The sequence below is a fragment of the Leopardus geoffroyi genome, chromosome D4 (assembly GCF_018350155.1).
Source record: "Leopardus geoffroyi isolate Oge1 chromosome D4, O.geoffroyi_Oge1_pat1.0, whole genome shotgun sequence".
NCBI classification, from domain to species: domain Eukaryota; kingdom Metazoa; phylum Chordata; class Mammalia; order Carnivora; family Felidae; genus Leopardus; species Leopardus geoffroyi.
This window is the reverse complement of record NC_059342.1, coordinates 86223660-86242059: the sequence shown is the minus strand read 5'-3', so window position 1 is coordinate 86242059 and position 18400 is coordinate 86223660. Positions and strand designations below refer to the sequence as shown.

The 18400-nt window shown below is 50.8% G+C and overlaps 1 protein-coding gene across 4 annotated transcripts in view; it reads right to left on the bottom strand.

Moving 5' to 3' along the window:
* LRSAM1 (leucine rich repeat and sterile alpha motif containing 1) overlaps window positions 1–18400 on the bottom strand; it is a 39922-nt gene that overhangs the window by 19992 nt on the left and 1530 nt on the right. For 3 of the 4 annotated variants that reach the window (XR_006710026.1, XM_045468424.1, XM_045468423.1), the window contains exons 3-13: window positions 17912–18016; window positions 17438–17494; window positions 16607–16651; window positions 15508–15585; window positions 14074–14142; window positions 12302–12386; window positions 11177–11298; window positions 8101–8191; window positions 4783–4913; window positions 850–879; window positions 287–409 (exon numbers count right to left, since the gene is read on the bottom strand). Coding sequence is in view for 3 of the 4 variants with exons in the window: in XM_045468424.1 (XP_045324380.1) it covers window positions 287–409; window positions 850–879; window positions 4783–4913; window positions 8101–8191; window positions 11177–11298; window positions 12302–12386; window positions 14074–14142; window positions 15508–15585; window positions 16607–16651; window positions 17438–17494; window positions 17912–17983 (903 nt within the window). In the remaining variant the exon portion in view is untranslated. Of the gene's footprint in view, window positions 1–286; window positions 410–849; window positions 880–4782; window positions 4914–8100; window positions 8192–11176; window positions 11299–12301; window positions 12387–14073; window positions 14143–15507; window positions 15586–16606; window positions 16652–17437; window positions 17495–17911; window positions 18017–18400 lie in introns of those variants that run through there. The other variant, XM_045468425.1, reaches the window with a different exon arrangement.

The following is an 18400-nucleotide window of genomic DNA, read 5'->3' as shown; positions in this document are numbered from 1 at the left end:
GCGGGACAGGTGGCCATCCTGAGCTAACACCAAGGATCCCTGCACAGGTTTCTCATCCCTGCCCTGCCCTGCCCGGACTTCCTGTTTGATCTTGGACCAGGTCTTCCCCTTGCTAGGCCTCGGGGTGTCCGTACACACAAGGAAGCTGGGCTAGGTGAACCGTAAGGGCCCCCAGGTCCGGGAAGATCCAGCGAGGGGGCTTACCGCCACCGCCTCCCCACAGCAGAGGGCCCCCCCTGGTAGGGAGTGCACAGGCAAGCCTGACCCCACGTGGCCGCTCACGGACCTCCTTGACTGTCTGAAGGATCTCGTCCTTCTGATTGCTGCTCTGCTGAAGGAGCTGGGCATGTTCTCGCTGCCCGAGTTCCAGGCGCCGTTCAAACTCGAGTTTCTCCAGCATCTTCTGTTCCTACAAGAATGTAGATCCCGGTGATGGTTGGCTAGGCTCCGTGGACATTTGCACATGGGAGCAGGGGGAATCTACCCTTCACCTCTGAATTGTGCAGGCTGTTAAGTCTTAAAGCTGAGTAATAACTCCCCTTCCTGGGCCCCCCCCCCCCACCTGCCTGCCCAGGGCCCAACTGTAATAAAACAGGCTGGTCCCTGGCAGAGACTAGTGGTTTAGAGTCGGGGGTCTCTGAGCCTCAAGCTTCTCATCTGCGAAGGCGAGATACCTGGTCACCCACTGAGGCTGCGTAAGCATGTGGTGAGGCCATGTGTATAAGAGGAAAACTTTAGTTTACCCTCTAATTTAGAGGCAGGAAGAACTTGCTCCCTCCAATCTTTTCTAATAATTGAGATCTTTGATAAAAACAAAAGTGACCGAGGAGAAAAGGAAATTTTTCTTACCTTCCTCTTCTCATAGTCTGAGAACCTATTCTGGGGAGAAAAAAAAAGACAGTGGTGAAGAGGAGGTAGACAGCAGTGGGGTTCCCCAGCATATGGCCAGAATTGCCGGGCGAGACCCCATTCAGACTCTTGAGAGCCCCCCGAGGCGCTGCATCAGAATGGTGGGGCGGGTGGGAATGAGGGGGTAGGGTAGTCTGATAAAGGGTCCCAGATGGTTCTAGTGGACACCAGGGCTGAGAACCACCTGGTTCGGCACACTGTGGGAAGCTCTTCAGGACAGTTCTGGGGGTACAGGACTGAGAAGGGAGACCAAGAAGTAAGATACGTGGCTCCCTGTCCATATAGCACGCCCGCAGTGCCCCAAAGCTGTAGCCCACCAAAATACTTGGAAACGCACAAAGGTACGTGTGCTAGTTCCTGTAGAACTTTTTGTTAAGATGTTAGAAAAACAACTGTAATGTTTATTTTTGAGACAGAAAGAAGAGTGCTTGAGCAGGCACGGGAGGGGCAGAGAGAGAGAGAGGAGTACAGAGGATCCAAAGCAGGTTCCACGTTCACAGCAGCAAGCCTGATGTGGGTTTCAAACACACGAACCGTCATGACCTGGGCCGAAGCCGGACACTTAACCAACTGAGCCACCCAGGCACCCCCTTGTGCAACTGTTCTAAAGAGTGAAACATTGGCAATAACTCAGGTGCCCAACAGGTGGTTACTTAAGTCACGGTACATCCGTGCAATGGACCACACAACTGTCAAATAAGGGGGCGAATGTGGGGAGCTACCCAGAAAGAAGTCTGCCATGTTTCACTGTGTGCAGCAGGATTCTGTTCAGGTCAGAGCGGCAACAAAATTCAACTCTGAGTTTTGAGATGGAAGTCAGTTTGTGATGATGACCTCAGGAGAAGGGGTGACATTCATGTGGTTTATGTATATCTGTATTGTTCAGACTTGTAACAAGGAGCGTGAACTATTCTTGTACTGAAACAACATACATACACACACACACACACAATTTTTTAACTGGCCTTGTACTTAGTTATCCAGCTTGGAGGCCAGGATCAGTCTCTATTAGAGCCATAAAAGCAACACACTATAAGGAAATCAGATTTGTCCCATGCTGAGGTAGGAAAAAAAATTTTTAAATTAATTTTTAATTATACAGATAGTATCTGGGGCATCTGGGTGGCTCAGTCGGTTAAGCATCTGACTTTGGCTTTGGTTAAGCCACAAGGTCATGATCTTGTGGCTCAGGAGTTCGAGCCCTGCATCCAAATCTCTCTCTCAAAAATAAATACACACAGGGCAGGGACCTGGGTGGCTCAGTCAATTAAGTGTTCCAACTTCAGCTCAAGTATAAATAATATCACGGTTTGGGAGTTTGAGCCCGGCATCGGGTTCTCTGCTGTCAGCATAGAGCCTGCTCTGGATCCTCAGTCTCCCTCTCTCTCTGCCCCTCCCCTGCTCACTGGTGGGTGGGCATAAAAGCGCTTGCTCTCAAAAATAAACATTAAAAACTTTATAAAAAATTATACAGCTATTATCGGAATACATTTTCCTTATAAAAAACTAAAACACAGCATTTAAGCATTCCCTGACCATTCCCCAGCCTGATCCTGGTTCCCTCCTGCCCCCTGCCATGTAACTACCATTATCAGACCCAAGTCCACGAATCTACTTACACAGAATTTGTGCCTTTGGAAAATATAGAAGATTTGTCTGTGTTTTCATATATAAATCCGTGTTTTGATGAAGGCATAACTCACATACTATAAAGGTCATTCTTTTTAGTATGCAGTTTTAGGCATCTTGAGCAATGCAGTCATGTAACCATCACTGTAGTCAAGATCTAGAACAATCCCACCACTCCCCAAAATTCCCTCATGTCCCTCTGTCACGAAATTGCACCCCACCTTTAATGGCTATTACTGATCTGTATTTGAACCTCCCAAGCACGAAAGGGGAAGTCTATATCCATCATGTTCTGCAACTTGTCCTTTCCACTTACCCACGTGTCCTATGATCTGAGCCTGCACAGATTTAGCTCATGGTATGGATGGGACACAGGTGGCTCAGCCTTTACCCACCGATAGACATTTAGGGGGCTTCCAATATTTTACTACTGCAAATAAGGCTGCAATGAACATTCTGGTAAATGTCTCTTTACACAAGGGTCTCTCTGGGGATACATACTGAGGAGTGGGGCTGCCGGATCACGAGCTATTTGACCTATATTATCAGGTTATCTTCCACAGTGGGAATATCAGTTTCCATTCCCAAGAGCAATTTATGAGGCCATGGTTTCCCCACACTGTGGCCAGGAAATTATCAAAGTGACATCTGTGCCAATCTGAGGGTGAAACGGTATTTTAATTTACTGGTCTCTGATTACTAGGGAAGTCGGGCATTTTTTCGTATTTACTGATCATCTATGTACACAGTCTTTCTTCTTTTTAAGTAAGCTCTGTGCCCAACTCTGGGGGGCTTGAACTCATGACCTTGAGATCAAGGGTCACATGCTCTGCTCACTGAGCCAGCTGGATGCCCCTCATCTGTACTGTTTTATTCTGTATAGTACCTGTTGATATATCTCTGGCCCACTTTTCTTCTCTTGGGATGGTTTTCTGCTTCACTTTACTGCTTTGGAAGAGTTCTTTAATATATTCAGTCTGCTAATCCTGCATCAAAAATGTTCGCTGTTGGGGCGCCTGGGTGGCGCAGTCGGTTAAGCGTCCGACTTCAGCCAGGTCACGATCTCGCGGTCCGTGAGTTCGAGCCCCGCGTCGGGCTCTGGGCTGATGGCTCAGAGCCTGGAGCCTGTTTCCGATTCTGTGTCTCCCTCTCTCTCTGACCCTCCCCCGTTCATGCTCTGTCTCTCTCTGTCCCAAAAATAAATAAACGTCGAAAAAAAAAAAATTAAAAAAAAAAAAAAATGTTCGCTGCAAACATTTTGAGGAAAAACTGACCATTTCCTTAGGTAGAAATCTCCCCCTCTCTAATTCTCATTGAGCTGCCAGCAGACAGACAAAAGCACGAGGCATTCACGGTGGGCTCTGTACGTCAGGGAAGGGTGTCACCAGGGAACCAGAGATTAATAACAAGTCACTGGAAGATAAGAAGCCAAACCTGAGGCAGTTGGTTCCTCCTCTGCCTGCCATCAGACGCCCCGGGCTCTGAGCCCTCTGTGGGAACACAGATGGGGCCAGAGGCGGTCTCTGTCTGGTTCCAGTGTCAGGTGATGCCTGGCTGAAGTGGTAAACCCTGGCCAAGCTTCCTCTTCCACGCCGGTCCCAAACGTAGGTCACCCCCAGGGACCAGGGAGGGCCAGCCTGTTGCCGTGCTGACACACGTGCTTCTCCTCAGACGGAGAACAGGAGAGCAGGACAGGCTTCCCGTACAGCAAGGGGCACCAAGGCAGGAAGCACTCACTGAGAGACAACGAACAATCCAGACACGACCCCCCACTCTCACAAAGCTTCATCCAGCAGGGGAGACAGCCGTTAAACCATCTCCCACACGACTCTTCACTTAGAGCTGTAGAGGTGCTCCCAAGGAGACGTGTGGGCACCGAGACCACATGGCAGGAGACCTGACCTGGGCTGGTGTGGGGGGAGGGGGAGACTTCTCAGAGGATATGGGGTCTAGACAGAACTGAAGGATGAGATGGAGTTAGCGAGAGGGGAGTGGAGAGAATTCCAGACGGGGTGAACTGCAAGTTCAGAGGTCCCGGGGAGTTCGGGAAACAGAGAGGAACCTGTTTGGGGCGGTGGTGGGTGAGGCGGCGTAGAAGGCCTCCTGAAAGCATCTAAGCACGTTGGTCTGAGTGGAGGTGAATCCTAGTTCGATGGAGAAATCCAGGGCCTACAGCCCTGAACAGCCCCCCAGTGCCCAGGGCCTCCCCTCCACAGCACACGTCAGCAGGCAAACACACCTTACCTGCCATTCTGCCTCCTCCCTGGAGAATCTGTCTGTGGGGCCGTCGGGGCTGTCCCAGGAAGCGTCGGCCCCATCTTGCTCCAGGACTGGCAGCAAGTACTGAGAAGGAGGGTAGTATTCCAGCCCTGACTCTGCAAGAGACGGCACAAGCTGACCGGGAGGGAGGGGACAGAGTCGTCCCCTCCGTCAGCCCCCACCTTCCTCCCCAGCATCCTGTCCCGCCTGCCTGGTCCACGGCTCCCCTGCCCCGGACCGGACCGGGCCCTCCATCTTGCTCGCCCTTCCTAACGTCAAACACTCGGTAAGCGGCAGCTGAGTGAATAAATAGGCTCGCCAGCTGCCTCTTTACCATCCATGTGAGAATGGGGTGATGAGAAAGCGTGAGATTAGTGGAGAAGGCTGGGTGTGAGACCCTGGGAAGACGCTTGCTTCTGTGGCCCTGCGTATTTTTCTCCTGTGTAATTTTTTTTTTTCAACGTTTTATTTTTTTATTTTTGGGACAGAGAGAGACACAGCATGAACGGGGGAGGGGCAGAGAGAGAGGGAGACACAGAATCGGAAACAGGCTCCAGGCTCTGAGCCATCAGCCCAGAGCCTGACGTGGGGCTCGAACTCACGGACCGTGAGATCGTGACCTGGCTGAAGTCGGACGCTTAACCGACTGCGCCACCCAGGCGCCCCTCTCCTGTGTAATTTGACAGGGCTCATACCCGTTACCCATTTTTGGGTGGATTGTTTGCCTTATTGTTTTGTTTGCCTCATTCTTACCGATTTATGCTCTTTACATATTGTAGCTAATAACCTTGGGCCTATAATATATATTGTAGCAATCTTCTTCCGGATGGTAACCTGTCTTTTTAATGACAGGATCCTTTGGGGGTAAAGAACTTTTAGATTTTAATATGGCCAAGGTTGTCTTTTTCAAATATAAATGGGAAAAGAAACACTAAAAATGGCTAGTAAATACATGAAACAATATTCAAATAACCAAGAACGTGACTTTCTTGTTTATCTGTCAGAATAAACAAACCGACAAAGCTGGTGGAAATGACACCGAGGGTCACTTGTGGGAAGGAAAAAGGGTCTTCTCACGGGAATGTAAGCTGGCGGAGCACACAGTGCTTGCCCCTTTGCCTGCCAGTCCCACTCTGCCTGCCCTGGAGGAGTACTCCCACGGTGCCACAGAGGGGTGGGTTAAAATGTTCGTGACACTGGGAGACTGGAAACCACCTCATGCTCACCAGCAGGGAAAGGTTACATAAGCTGTGGGGCTCCACCACGTGAAATACTATATATTCTTTAAAACAAGGCAGATCCGGGGCACCTGGGTGACTCAGTCGGTTAAGCATCAGATTTCGCCTCAGGTCATGATCTCGCAGTTCGTGAGTTCGAGTCCCGATGTCAGGCTCACTGCTATCGGTACGGAACCTGCTTGGGATTCTCTCTCTGCCCCTCCCCTGCTTGTGCTCTTTCGCTCTTAAAAATCAAATAAACGTTTAAAAAAAGGGGGGGGGGCACCTGGGTGGCTCAGTCGTTTAGGTATCTGACTTCAGCTCAGGTCATGATCTCATGGTTTGTGAGTTTGAGCCCTGTGTCCGGCTTTCTGCTGTCAGTGCAGAGCCCGCTTCGGGTCTTCTGTCCCCCTCTGTCTCTGCCCCTCCCGTGCGCGCGCACTCTCTCTCTCAAAAATAAACATTAAAAAAAAAAAAAAGGCAGATCCATCCATTATGAGGCAGGAAAAGGTCCAAGACCGATTCTTGAGTGAAAAGAGCAGAATCACAACAGCATGATACCTTTTGTGGGTTTTTAAAAAATATTTTTAAAAGAGCAAACCCAAAAACTTTACGTAATAATGTATACGTACTACACGGTTTAAATAAACAGATCATTTCTTAAGCTGTGTGGTGGGTATACATATGTTCACTGCTTTATTCTTTGCCTTTTGTACACCTACAAATGGCATAATTTAAAAAATCTTTTTAAGGAAAATAAAGGGTTTGGGTGGGGAGATGGGTGAAACAGGTGGAGGGGATTAAGAGCACCCTTATCGGGATGAGCACTGAGTCCCGTAGAGAATTAGGCCAGCAGATCGTACACCTGAAGCTAACGTAAGGCTGTGTTAATTATACTTGAAGGAAGAAAGAAAGAAAAGAACATGGTGTAGCTCAGCCACTGGCCAGGGTGCAAATGAGAATCACCTGTTGCTCAAACACTAATCTGGTAGATGTGGGGCCTGAGTAGCTGTTGTGTGGTGTGAAACTTTTTCTTTCTTTTTTTTTTTAACTGAAATATCACATACACGCAGAAAAGAGCACAAAGTCTTCACGCACAGCCTAATGAATGTTTATAAGTGGCTTCCCAACTTTATGGCTTGCCCTTTCTTTCCATAAGTGGTGCCTTTTTGATGTTACTGAAATCTAATTTATCAGCCTTCCGAGGTCAATGCTGCCTGTCTCCTATTGAAGGAAGAAATTAAGGTTCTTTTTTCCCACATGGATATCCAATTGATCCAGAGTCATTAACTGAAAAAAACCTTTGCTTTCTTTTCTGGTGGCTTTGCAACGGCACCTTCGTTACCCACAGCTGACCGCATGTATGTGTCTTAGCCATGTTCTAGAAGTTGCCCAGGTGACAGGAGCCCCTAATTAAGAATATCAGCCGGGCAGGTGGTGGCTGGATATACCGCTCCCACCCTCGGGGCACCTGGATCAGCGGTGGCCCTGGGTTTTCACCGCACTGCCACTCCTCCAAGTCCAGTCCGCTGTGGCCTTTGTCCTGGTTGACCCCATGACCTCCAACTTGTCCCTGGCTTCCACGCTTGCTTTCTCCACTCCCTTCTCCTCCCTGCAGCTGGAGGGAACTTTGTAAAAAGCAAACTGCTCAAAGCCCTCTCCTACATGATACGAGGCCCAGATGGCCTCTCCGGCTTTACCCCATTTTTCTTTGTGTCGGCACCCAGCCACTCGGCTTCCCCTGCGGCATGCTTCCCACTGCCCCCATGCCTCTAGGCCCTTCGAGGGGCCTCTCCTCCTGCCAGCAGCAGCCTTCTCTCCTTCCTAAGTGTTAATCACCCTCAGGTTTCAGCTGAGCCACTTTCTAGGACCTTCCCTGAGGACGTAGCCTAACTGGTAATTACATTTCCTAGTGTGACCATCTGTTCTGCCTGTTTCTCCTGCCAGATCTGAAGAGCTCCAAGCAGGCAGAGACGGTGGCCTCCTGGGTCTCTGCTATTCCCCCGAGCCCGGGCTGGCACAGGGCAGTTTCTGGGACCATGCTTACTCACTGAGTGAAGGAGGCAGGTTGCCTGCCTGGTTTTACCTTTGCAGAGGAACTGCTGAATGGCCTGGGTCCCAGCACTGCACACCTCCTGTGGGGGGTAAACCATGGACGAGGCGTCGAGGCTCAGAGTCTGCAGACACAAGGGGAACCTCTTTATACGTGTTGTCCACTTCGCTGGTCAACACAACCACAAAGCACCTGATTTAGTTATGAATGTGTGTGTTTAGGGTCTCCTCTGCCCACGGCAGGGGCGGCTCACCCGTCTTGTTCCTGCTGTGCCCCCAGCATCTAAAACAGAGCCTGGTGTGCAGTCAGCACGTGATTAATGTTTTTGTATAAAAACATAAGTGGACAAAAAAGAAACTGTATTTGTAAAGAATACACAGAAAATAAGATTCTGTATTTGTTAAAAAAAAAAAAAAAAAACAACATTCTCTCGCGTTAGTGTATTTACAAAAACAATTTGGAGGAATATATATCACACTCAAAACCGTGAGGTTTTCCGTTGTTTTTGTTTGTTTGCTTACCCAAGCCCTCCTCCTGCTACCCTCTCACTTCTTCGCAGAGGCCTCCTGGATCCCGCAGAGGCCTCCTGGATCCCAACTGTGGGCCAAGCGCGGAGTGCCCAGTGCATGCATGAGTTACCTAAGGCCCGGGTCAGGAGCCTGTACCCTCCGTGCCTGGGACAGACAGGCCTGCCAGGCCAGACAGGACATTGCTGAGTGGGAAAAGCAGCTCGGTCTCCCCCAGCCCTGGCCAGCACAGCCCTTGCGCCCAGGAACACGCACTGCAGTGGGGAGCCTGCTCTGGAGCAGAGCACCTGACTGCCGGTTTGGGGGGGCAAAGTCTAAAGAAAACTAACCCACATGGGTAATATTGGTTACCAACAGTAAAGTGTGGTGGACGCTGGGGCCATGCCACCCAGTTTGGTGGCCATGAGCCATGCCTGGCCACATAAGCTTACTTTTTAACTGAATAAAATGAAAGAGAATTTAAAGCTCGGTCCCTCGGTTGCACCAGCCACACGGGACACACAGTTTACAGTGTTTCCATTAGCTGCGCTCAGCCACTCGGCCCTGGTGTTAGACTCCAGCTCGTCCTGTTCTGGATGTGCACCCTCGAACAGGGCAATTGATGTCTCTGAGGCACGGCCCCCTCAGAGGTAAACAGGCACGTCACCCAGCCAACAGGCCGTCTGATGGGCAGTATGAGACAACGTGTGAGAAAGACCTTGGCCTTAACCTAGAAGGGCCGCTTACTGTCTCATCCTGAAAAAGGGTTTGCCCAAGGTGCCACCAAGAAGGTCAAAAGCTTTCTGTAAAGACTGGATGTGCAATGCTTCACTCCCTGCACTCCCTCTACAACGGCTTCAGAATCTGTGCCGCTGTGAGCTGTGTGCTCCAATGCGGTGGCCACCAAGCACGTGTGACTTAGTTTATTAAAATGTAAACTAATTAAAACTCAGCACAAGTAAATACATACCTCCTTGGTCATACTAGCCACACTTCCAGTGCTCGAAAGCCACATGTGGCTACCGATTTAGGCCGCACAGTCATTGAACATTTCCATCAGAACTGCAGAAAGTTCTACTGGACAGCACAGAGAATAACCATGTCTCGGCCTGTCTCTCCAGCTGGTCCGGGGAGAGGAGCTGACCACCCTGTCCCTTCTCAGGCAAGCTGTCACGGCAGGAGGGACCAGCCTCTGGCGTTAGCCACCTCCCTTTGCTGTCTACACGTTCACCTGCCCATTTCTGATACAGAGGCTGATGCTCAGCAATCTGATCTGAGAGGTAATTCACTGATGGCTCATCAGAGGATTCTGGGATGTTGGCCAGACTGTGTGTCATATGGATGGATAAGTCCCTGTTCCAGAAGGTTGAGTTGCACAGAGGTGAAGAGCACGGGCCCTCGATTCAGACTGCCTGGCTCTCAATCCTGTCTCTGCTATCACTAGCTGTGTGGACTTGGGCAAGCTCCTTAAACTGTCCATGCCTCAGTTTTTTCATCGGCAAAAGGGCACAGTAGTATTTGCTTCACAGGATTTTCATGAGGATTCAGGGAACTGATGCAGGTTAAGCACCCGGCTTTAGTAAGCACCAGATAAACATAGGCTGTCTGGTCATTGCGACTGTAAGAGCCCACCTTCCCTGCGTGAGCTGCCTTGTGTCAGTGTCTGTGAGGGCCTGGATTGTGTGCCCCCTGAAAACACGTATGTTGAAGTCCTACTCCCCCTGTACCTCGGATGTCGATACATTTGGATAGAAGGTCTTTAAAGAGGTAATCAAGTTCAAAATGAAGTCACCAGGCTGGGTCCTAATCTGATATGACTGGTGTACTCATAAAAAGAGGAAATTTGGACACAGCCACATAGAGAGGGAAGGTGATGTGAGGACACACGGAGAAGATGACTGTCTACGAGCCAAGGAGAGAGGCCTCAGAAGCAACCACCCCTGTCCACACAGTGATCTTGGACTTCCAGCCTTCAGAGCCGTGAGAAAATAAACGTCTTGTTCAAGACACCCAGCCTGTGGTACTTTGTTATGACTGCCCCAGCAAACTAATACGGTGACCTAGGAAGAGCTTGCCCTCTGCCCCCTGCCCCCTGCTCTGATGAAATCTACTTTCTACACCTCCAGGCAAGGCCGCTCTCCAGTCACAGCACTCTGGGCTCTTCGAGACCTGGACCCTCCAGACACAGCAGCTTCCAACCACATCAGATCCCTCCTCTCCCCTCAACACGCCCTGTGCTCTCCACTTCCTGCGTTCTTGGTACTGTTCCCTGCACCTGAGTGCTCCCTTTTCCGTGTCTATTTCTCCAGAGCCAATCCTCTCACAAGGTCTGGCTCAAACACCACAAAGTGCTCACAGCACACCTCCCGCAGGATTCAGCCTCGGGTCTTCACTCCAGGAGCGTGCTCTCCTGCCTCCGTCACGGCAGCAGAAGTCACCTAATTACAACTGTTCGACATCGGTCTCTCTGTGAGCTCCTAGAGACGTGCCCGGAGATCCCTGTGAGCCCAGCACACCCTGACCAGGGCAGGCATTCGGGAATGTGGGAAGGGGAAGGTGGGCGGGCCAGAGAGGACCCCAGGTGAGAGCGGCTCCGCACTTACTTCCAGGGTTCGAACGTGCGCCAGCAGCTGTGGCAGCCTCTGAATCTCGTTCTCACTGATGTCAAGGGTACGAAGGCTTCGAAGTTCCCCCACGGTGTCGGGAAGCTCCCTCAGCTTGTTATCTGCAGAGACCCCAACGGCACAGCTCGACCCCCCCCCCCAAGCCCCTTCACCAGCTTCCTGCCTGACACGAGTCCTGCTAGGACTTGAGGGGAAGTGGGTGCCTCACTCTGAACCCGGGGCACGTGCCGGGTCCCGAGACCTGAGGCTCTGTGAGGAAGAGCAGCATGGTTGAGTTTCGGTGACCTGGGTTCAAGTTCTTACTCTGCCACTTACTAGCTGAGCGCCTTTGGAAAACGGATTGTACTTCCTTGGGCCAGTTTTCTCATCTGTAAAATGGGGATAATAATGCTATCTGGCCTCGAAGGACATCAAAGGGTTCAATGCAACTATGCATATGCAGCCCTCAGCACAGTGCCCACCCCATAGTAAGTGATTGATAAACACGGCGTCATTATATCATTCGTATGTTACAAAATGAGTAAACTGAGGTGTTTTGTGCAGAAAGTGCTTAAGGACCACCAGAGGACATGAGGAGCCAAGGGCATGGGAGGAAGCACGGTGTGTGTGACTCTGGGCTCTGTTGCTAACACACGGGGTGGTCTTGAGCAAGTCGCTGCTCTCAGCCTCGGTTGGGGAGCACACCTCCCTGTCAGGGACTCGCGAGGCTCGCCGCACCGCTGACTGTGAAAGCAGTCTTCCCTGTGCGTCGGGCCCCGTCAGAAGCGTTACTGCGGCTCCTGGATGCTCTCCCCCACCAGGCTGCCACTCCTACCGCTTCTCGTTATTACAAATACCAGTGCCCAGGTCCCGGGAGCCTGGCTGCCCAGGACGGTCTGCGCTCCTTGCTGTAAGGCCCTGGCCCTGAAGGGTCACAGGAGCTCTGCAGATGCCCCGCCTCTAGTTACCTCTAGGGACAACAGGGGTCAGTCCAGCTTAAAGGGACGCCCCAGGACTGGCTGCCCTCATGTTCAGTGGTTCCCAGGAGGAGTGATCTGTGGATGCCGGGCCAAGACAGCCTAGAGCTGACTGGGAATCACACAGACAGGGCTTCCTGGCCCCTACCTTTCACGTTGAGGGTCTGGAGCTGGATCAGGTTCCCAATGGAACGTGGCAGATATGTCAGTTGATTCCTTTCTACGTTCAATACCTAAGAAATAGGGACAAATGACATGAGAACCCACATACGAATAGTGTCTACCCCTGTTTTAGGCCAGGCATCACCTGGGCACCACACACACCTTTATCTCCTCCTGACAGCCTCATGAGGAAAGCATAAACTGTCAGGATCCCCTTTGAGAGATGAGAAAACTGAGGCTCACACTGATGAAGTCACGTGCCGGAGAGAGCAAAGCCAGACCTTGAGCCGCTGCTTGCTGAGGTTCCGTCCCTTATGCAGGCCACAGAATGCCCAACAACGGACCCGTGATCAAGCAAGGAGGAAGAAGGGGACTAGCAGGTTTGGAGATCTGGGGGAGGCAGCAGTGACAAGGCTCTAGTTCTCTGAGTGTTGGGGGAACGAAGCTGAGATGTGTAAAGGTGGCAGGATCTGCCCGGGGCCTCAAGGCTAGCAGCTGGCGGTGGCCCGCCCAGAACGCAGGCTTGTTGGATCCAGCAGGCCACGCTCCCTCCTGGATGCAGCATTGCGGGGCGAGCCAGGCCAACAGGGTGACAGGCTACGGACTCATTAAACATTGACGCAATGGAAAGTGAAGCAGCCATTACAGATAACGTGGCAGATAAATATTTGATGAACCAAAGGATGGCTCTGGGTTATTGTCAGGTATCTGCAAGTTACAAGGCAAGGATGCACCGATTCTATAAGAATGTACACGTTAAAAAAAAGTCCCCAAAGATCCTCCACCCAGGTATTCACCGTGGCTTTCTAAGGGGTGCCAATCACTACTTCCCCACCACAACGGTTCTCTGTGTGCCGTTGGGCAAGTGACCTCAGCTTTCTCCTCCGGAAAATGCAACGGCATCACCCAGGGGTTGCTCACTCACTTCATTTCCTGGTCTCCTCCATGTTGGAGGCAGTGCGCTAGCTGGGGTGCTGCCCTCAGAGGACCGTGACTCAGTCAAGTCAGCAAACACTTGATTAGTAACTATGGACTGTCCTTATGCTCCCAGGGAAGTCAGCCAGTGTAGGACCGAGGCCGATAAGGTAGATCTACTTTGACAGGGAGGTCGGGGAGGCTTCTCAGGGACACGTGGGCTGAGAGATGATGAGTCGCTCAGACCGAGGGAAGAGGAGAGGTCTGCGTGGACAGGCCCTGCCACAGTGGGGTGAGAGGCCAGGAGGGGTTTAGGAGCTGATCGCTGAGAGCGACGGGGACAGGAGAGGAGGCTGGAAAGCAGGTGGGCCCGTCATACAGGGTCTGAAGGGGCTCAGTGAAGAGAATGGGTTTTAATCTCAGTGTGGAGGAAAGCCGCTTCTTTCCCTGTAAAGTGGGGCTAATACCAGCACCTGCCTCACAGCAAGGCTGTGAGGAAACATATCAGAGATAACACAAGGGAAATGCTTAGCTTGCAGTGGGCTACGACTGACCAGGACCACAGTGAGAGGCTGAGGCAGAGCGCCGGATCCATCATTTCCTGTAAGTCATGGGGGCTTAGAGGAAATCCCAAAAGCACATGCCAAAAGTATGGTATAGAGACTCCCACATTTCGGACTGCCAAGGCCAGGGTGTCCGAGGTTCCTCACGGGAAAGGGGCAGAGGCAGCTAGCACCAAGGGCAGCCCCAGGCCTGAGCACAAGGAGAACTCTCCAGGCTTGTGTGACTGCAACTTCTCCCTTAGGCCATCAGAGGCAGGTTCTGTGCGACCTGCAGCCATACCTGGAGGGCAGTCAGCTGCCCTATATCGTCGGGAAGGGCGGACAGCTGATTATCATGAAGATCCAGAACCTGCGGAGGGAAGACAAGCTTAAGCCCTCAGTCACCAACCGAGAAAGCCCGCAGATTTCGGGCTCTGGAGCGAGAAGATGCCGGGGGTCTCTTCTTGCCTCTGGTGTCGGAACAGAAGGCTCCAACTCTTCCTCTCCAACTAAAGGATAGTGTATTCCATCTCTGCTCCGTTTCCAAAATATTATACCATCTCTTTCATCAGAAATTCATTAAAAAAATTTTTTTTTAATGTATATTTCTGAGACAGAGAGAGACAGAGCATGAGTGGGGGAGGGGCAGAGAGAGAGTGGGAGACACAGAATCTGAAGCGGGCTTCAGGCTCCGAGCTGTCAGTACAGAGCCTGAAGCGGGGCTCAAACTCCCAAACCGTGAGATCATGACCTGAGCTGAAGTCGGTCATTCAACCGACTGAGCCACCTAGGCGCCCCATCGGATGTTCATTTTTAACTGTTGAGCGAAAACAGTATGCTATAGAACAGTATGCGTAAGTATTCACGTTACAAAGGAAAACTCCCCACGGTATAATTATATCATTTATGTAGAAAAAGACTACCAAATATGCAATAAAATATTGATAGCGGTTCTCTGGAGTGTTGAATTATATACGTTTTTCCTCCTTTTCTTTGTTTAACTGTACTTGTTAATTTTTTTAACAACGAAAATGAGCAAACAAAGCACAGGCAACACACTGGAGTAGGTACATATGTTTCATACACATATGTATGAAATAGAAACATACGTATTAAACATACATCTGAAATACATATAAAATGTTACTTGTTTTACGACAAAAATCATGAATGTTGGGCCAGAATAACAAAGAGAAGTAAAAACTACCCCAACTCCTATAAACCAGAAATAACCACGAAAAACACTTTGATGCCTGACGTTGCCATCTTCTCTTATTGTGTGTCCCCACTGTCATAGCTCATGTTCATGTGCAATAATCCTGAGGCCATAGGTCACATCGCATGTGAATACACCCCAGTCCCTGTTCTGGAGAGGCTGACAGTTAGGAGGGGGTCAGCCTAGACACAGGGCTTTCACACACTGACCACATGATGCCTGGAGCCCCTCCGGGGCCTTCTCTTTTGGGCTCATCAGTTTCCAAGCCCTCTGTGAGTTCACCTGCTCTGAGTTTACAGTTTGCCTTTCTACCCGTCCAGCAGGCTCCCCAAAGGCAGGGCTGGTTATCTTTGTAACCCCACCCCATGCACAGTGCGTAGAAGGTGCCCAATAAGTTGTGCTGATCCCACCCGAGCCTGACTATTAAGTTAGGCCTGCATAACCTATAACAAAGGGAGCTTGGCTGCCACCTGGAGCACCAGCTAGAGCCCGTGACATGGGGGACAAGGGCCCCTGTACCTTGATGGTCGCGAGACTCAGGAGGCTGCAAGATTTAGGGAGCAGGTAAGTGAGGTGATTCGTGTGGACAATCAACACCTGTTTGGAAAAGATTTGTGGCGCGTTAGCCTGAGGATGGGCAGCGAGCAGGGGCAGCCAGCGCGGCACGGGAGGTATGGCAGAACCCGCCTGCCTCTGCTCTCCCGGACACTGCGACGGGAGATGTGCTTCAGAATCACGGAACCTGCAAATGCAGAATCACATGACCTGAAAACCTGTAACTTCGAGGGTGAAGGGGATCTCAGAGGCCTCATTCTACCTTCCACCCTGAGGAAGGTCCCTGTGCAGCTGTTCTGATCTGAACCTTCCTTGGATTCAGCATCTTCATGTAGGAAACAGAATAATAAAGTAGCTGCCTCCAAGGGCTGGCGTGTGATTAAGAAACTAACAGACAAAAAGCACTAAGCCCAGGACTGGCCTGGGGTCCGGGGCTCAATTCGTGTCATCTGTTGCTTTTTCTATTCGGCACTGACCCTTGCACAGAAATGTCCAGTGTCAAGGAGCTCACTCCTGTGTTGGTATGGAACACTTTTTTTTTTACCTTCCTTCGTTTAGAATACTCTTAGCTGTCTACATGCAAAGTTGTTGCCTTTCTGAAAATCATTCATTCCGTTCTTAATTTCTTCTGGGTGACCAGCAGGAAATGAGTATAGTTTTCATTACGATTAACAACGAGGTCACCCAGTGTTTACTGTGGCAGGCATCATGCCCAGTGCACTTGCCTTTCTACCTGCCCACCTCCCTACCTGCCACTCAATTCTCACAATACTGCTTCGAGAGTAGAGCTGGGAGTGTCTTCATCTCACAGATGAAGAAACAGACGTAAGAGTTGGTGGAAGTTGCCCAACTCATGAGAAGGGCAAAGCCAGGATGTGACCCAGGACCATCTGACCCCAAAGCCTGCTCTTCTAACTGTGCAAACACCTGCATCAGGCTGAAAGGGTGAGAATCAGGGAGAATGGAGGTGCCTGTGCCAAGAAGGCAGCTCCTAAAAATCCCACCCGATTTGAAACCAGCAAACACGCATGAACGAGTCTCTGAAAATGAGGATTCAGCTCACCTTTTTCTGTAGAACTTTGCAGGTTGCAAAAGCCCCAAATGGAATCTAAGATGGGAGAAAGAAGAGTCAGTGCCTCCCCTCCAGCCAGTTTTTGTTTTCTGAGGAGCACACATGTGAGGGGGGGATGGGGCAGGAGGTGATCAAGTGCAAAGGCCTCCCATGGAGGGCAGCACTAAGCCGGGAGGGTGGTGGGGCACGCTGGTGAGGAATGCCGCTGGGGACATGGTCCAGCCCTCCCTTATAATCAGCTGGCAGGAGACTGCCCTGCCCGGCCCTAGCCCACACACCATCTCCATCATGAGCTCTATTTGGGCAAAAGAAAGATCTCTGGTGCTGGGCACCAGCTGGAGAGGCTGGGGAACCCCAGAATCTCCCAGTTCCCTGGAAATCTGTGTGTACATTTTCTTTTTTTGATTAAAAAAAATTTTTTTTTTCAGAGAGAGCACACGCAAGTAGCGAAGAGCAGAGGGAGAGGGAGACAGAGAATCTTAAGCAGGCTCCGTGCTTAGCACTGAGCCCGACATAGGGCTCGATCCCATGACCCTGGGATCATGACCTGAGCCGAAATCAAGAGTCAGACACTCAATTGACTGAGCCACCCAGGCACCCCTGTGGGTACATCTTTTAGACTCCTTGATTCTAGGAAGACTATGTTGAGGCCAACAATCATCTTAATTATTCTGAACAAAAGCAGAATCTAAGGAAACTTCTCTTGATTAATGCTTCTGGCCTTTTAAAAGCCCCTGTCCACATCTGTCTCTCTCAGGGACATGTGATCCAAGAAAAAAAGGACAGATCAAATTCATAGCCGGAACACTACCCCCAGTTTACCTCTGAGAGCTCACATTTAGAGATGTCAAGAATGTCATCTGCCCCAGCTTCTTTTGCCTGAGGGTGAAAAGAATGATAGAAAGTGTTCAAACAAAACACCCTTGCAGGGTGGACAGACCAGGCAAAGAAACGCAGGATTAAAGACCTATAAGAGACCATGGACACCATCTGGTTCACCTAGTCCATTCTGCAGGTGCGCCAATGATCCCTGCTTTAATGGGGCTTGAGGTCCAGCAGGGAGGAGTGAACGAACATGGAATGACAACAGGGATCAGTCTTGGGAGGGAAGCACAAGGCACTCCTGAGCACCTGACAGGCGGCCTTGTGGGTCTGCTTTGAGTCAGAGATTTCCTCTGGGGGTTGGGGAGGCAGGCAGGAGGGAGGGAGTGCACGGCTTGTTTGAGGATAGTGTAGAACCCTGTTTCATGAGGGCAGAGGTAGAAATGGACTCAGAGGAAACCCAGTTTCCCTCACCAGGCACATCTGATACTCCAGGCGTTTCCGAGCCTCTTCACTGGGTTTCCGCTTCCGGAAGAAGAGAGGCATTCTTCCTTTCCCCCCGGAGTAATCTTTACGACTCTAGGGCACAGGAGAGAAATTAGGGCCTGGGGAATTTGTGACACATCCAGGACAGGCAGCCACGGGAACGCAGAACACGTAGCTGATCTGCTGGACCGTATGATCCTTGAGGGCAGGGGCTATGTCCATCTTGACCATCAATCTGTGCCGTGAGCCCGGCACAATAGGTCTTTCTAAGGATGCTCTTTGAGAACTCCTAGCAGATGGGACTGATGAATCACTTTTAGTTCCTGAAACACTGTAAGAGTGGCAAACCAAACACGCAAGGCATTGGCCAGCCATGACCTTGGGGATTTCAACCACACGATAGGCAAAGAGATCTCTTAGTAAAATAACAACCCAAAAGCAATCCTCAGACACCTTACCACCCTCATGGCTATTACT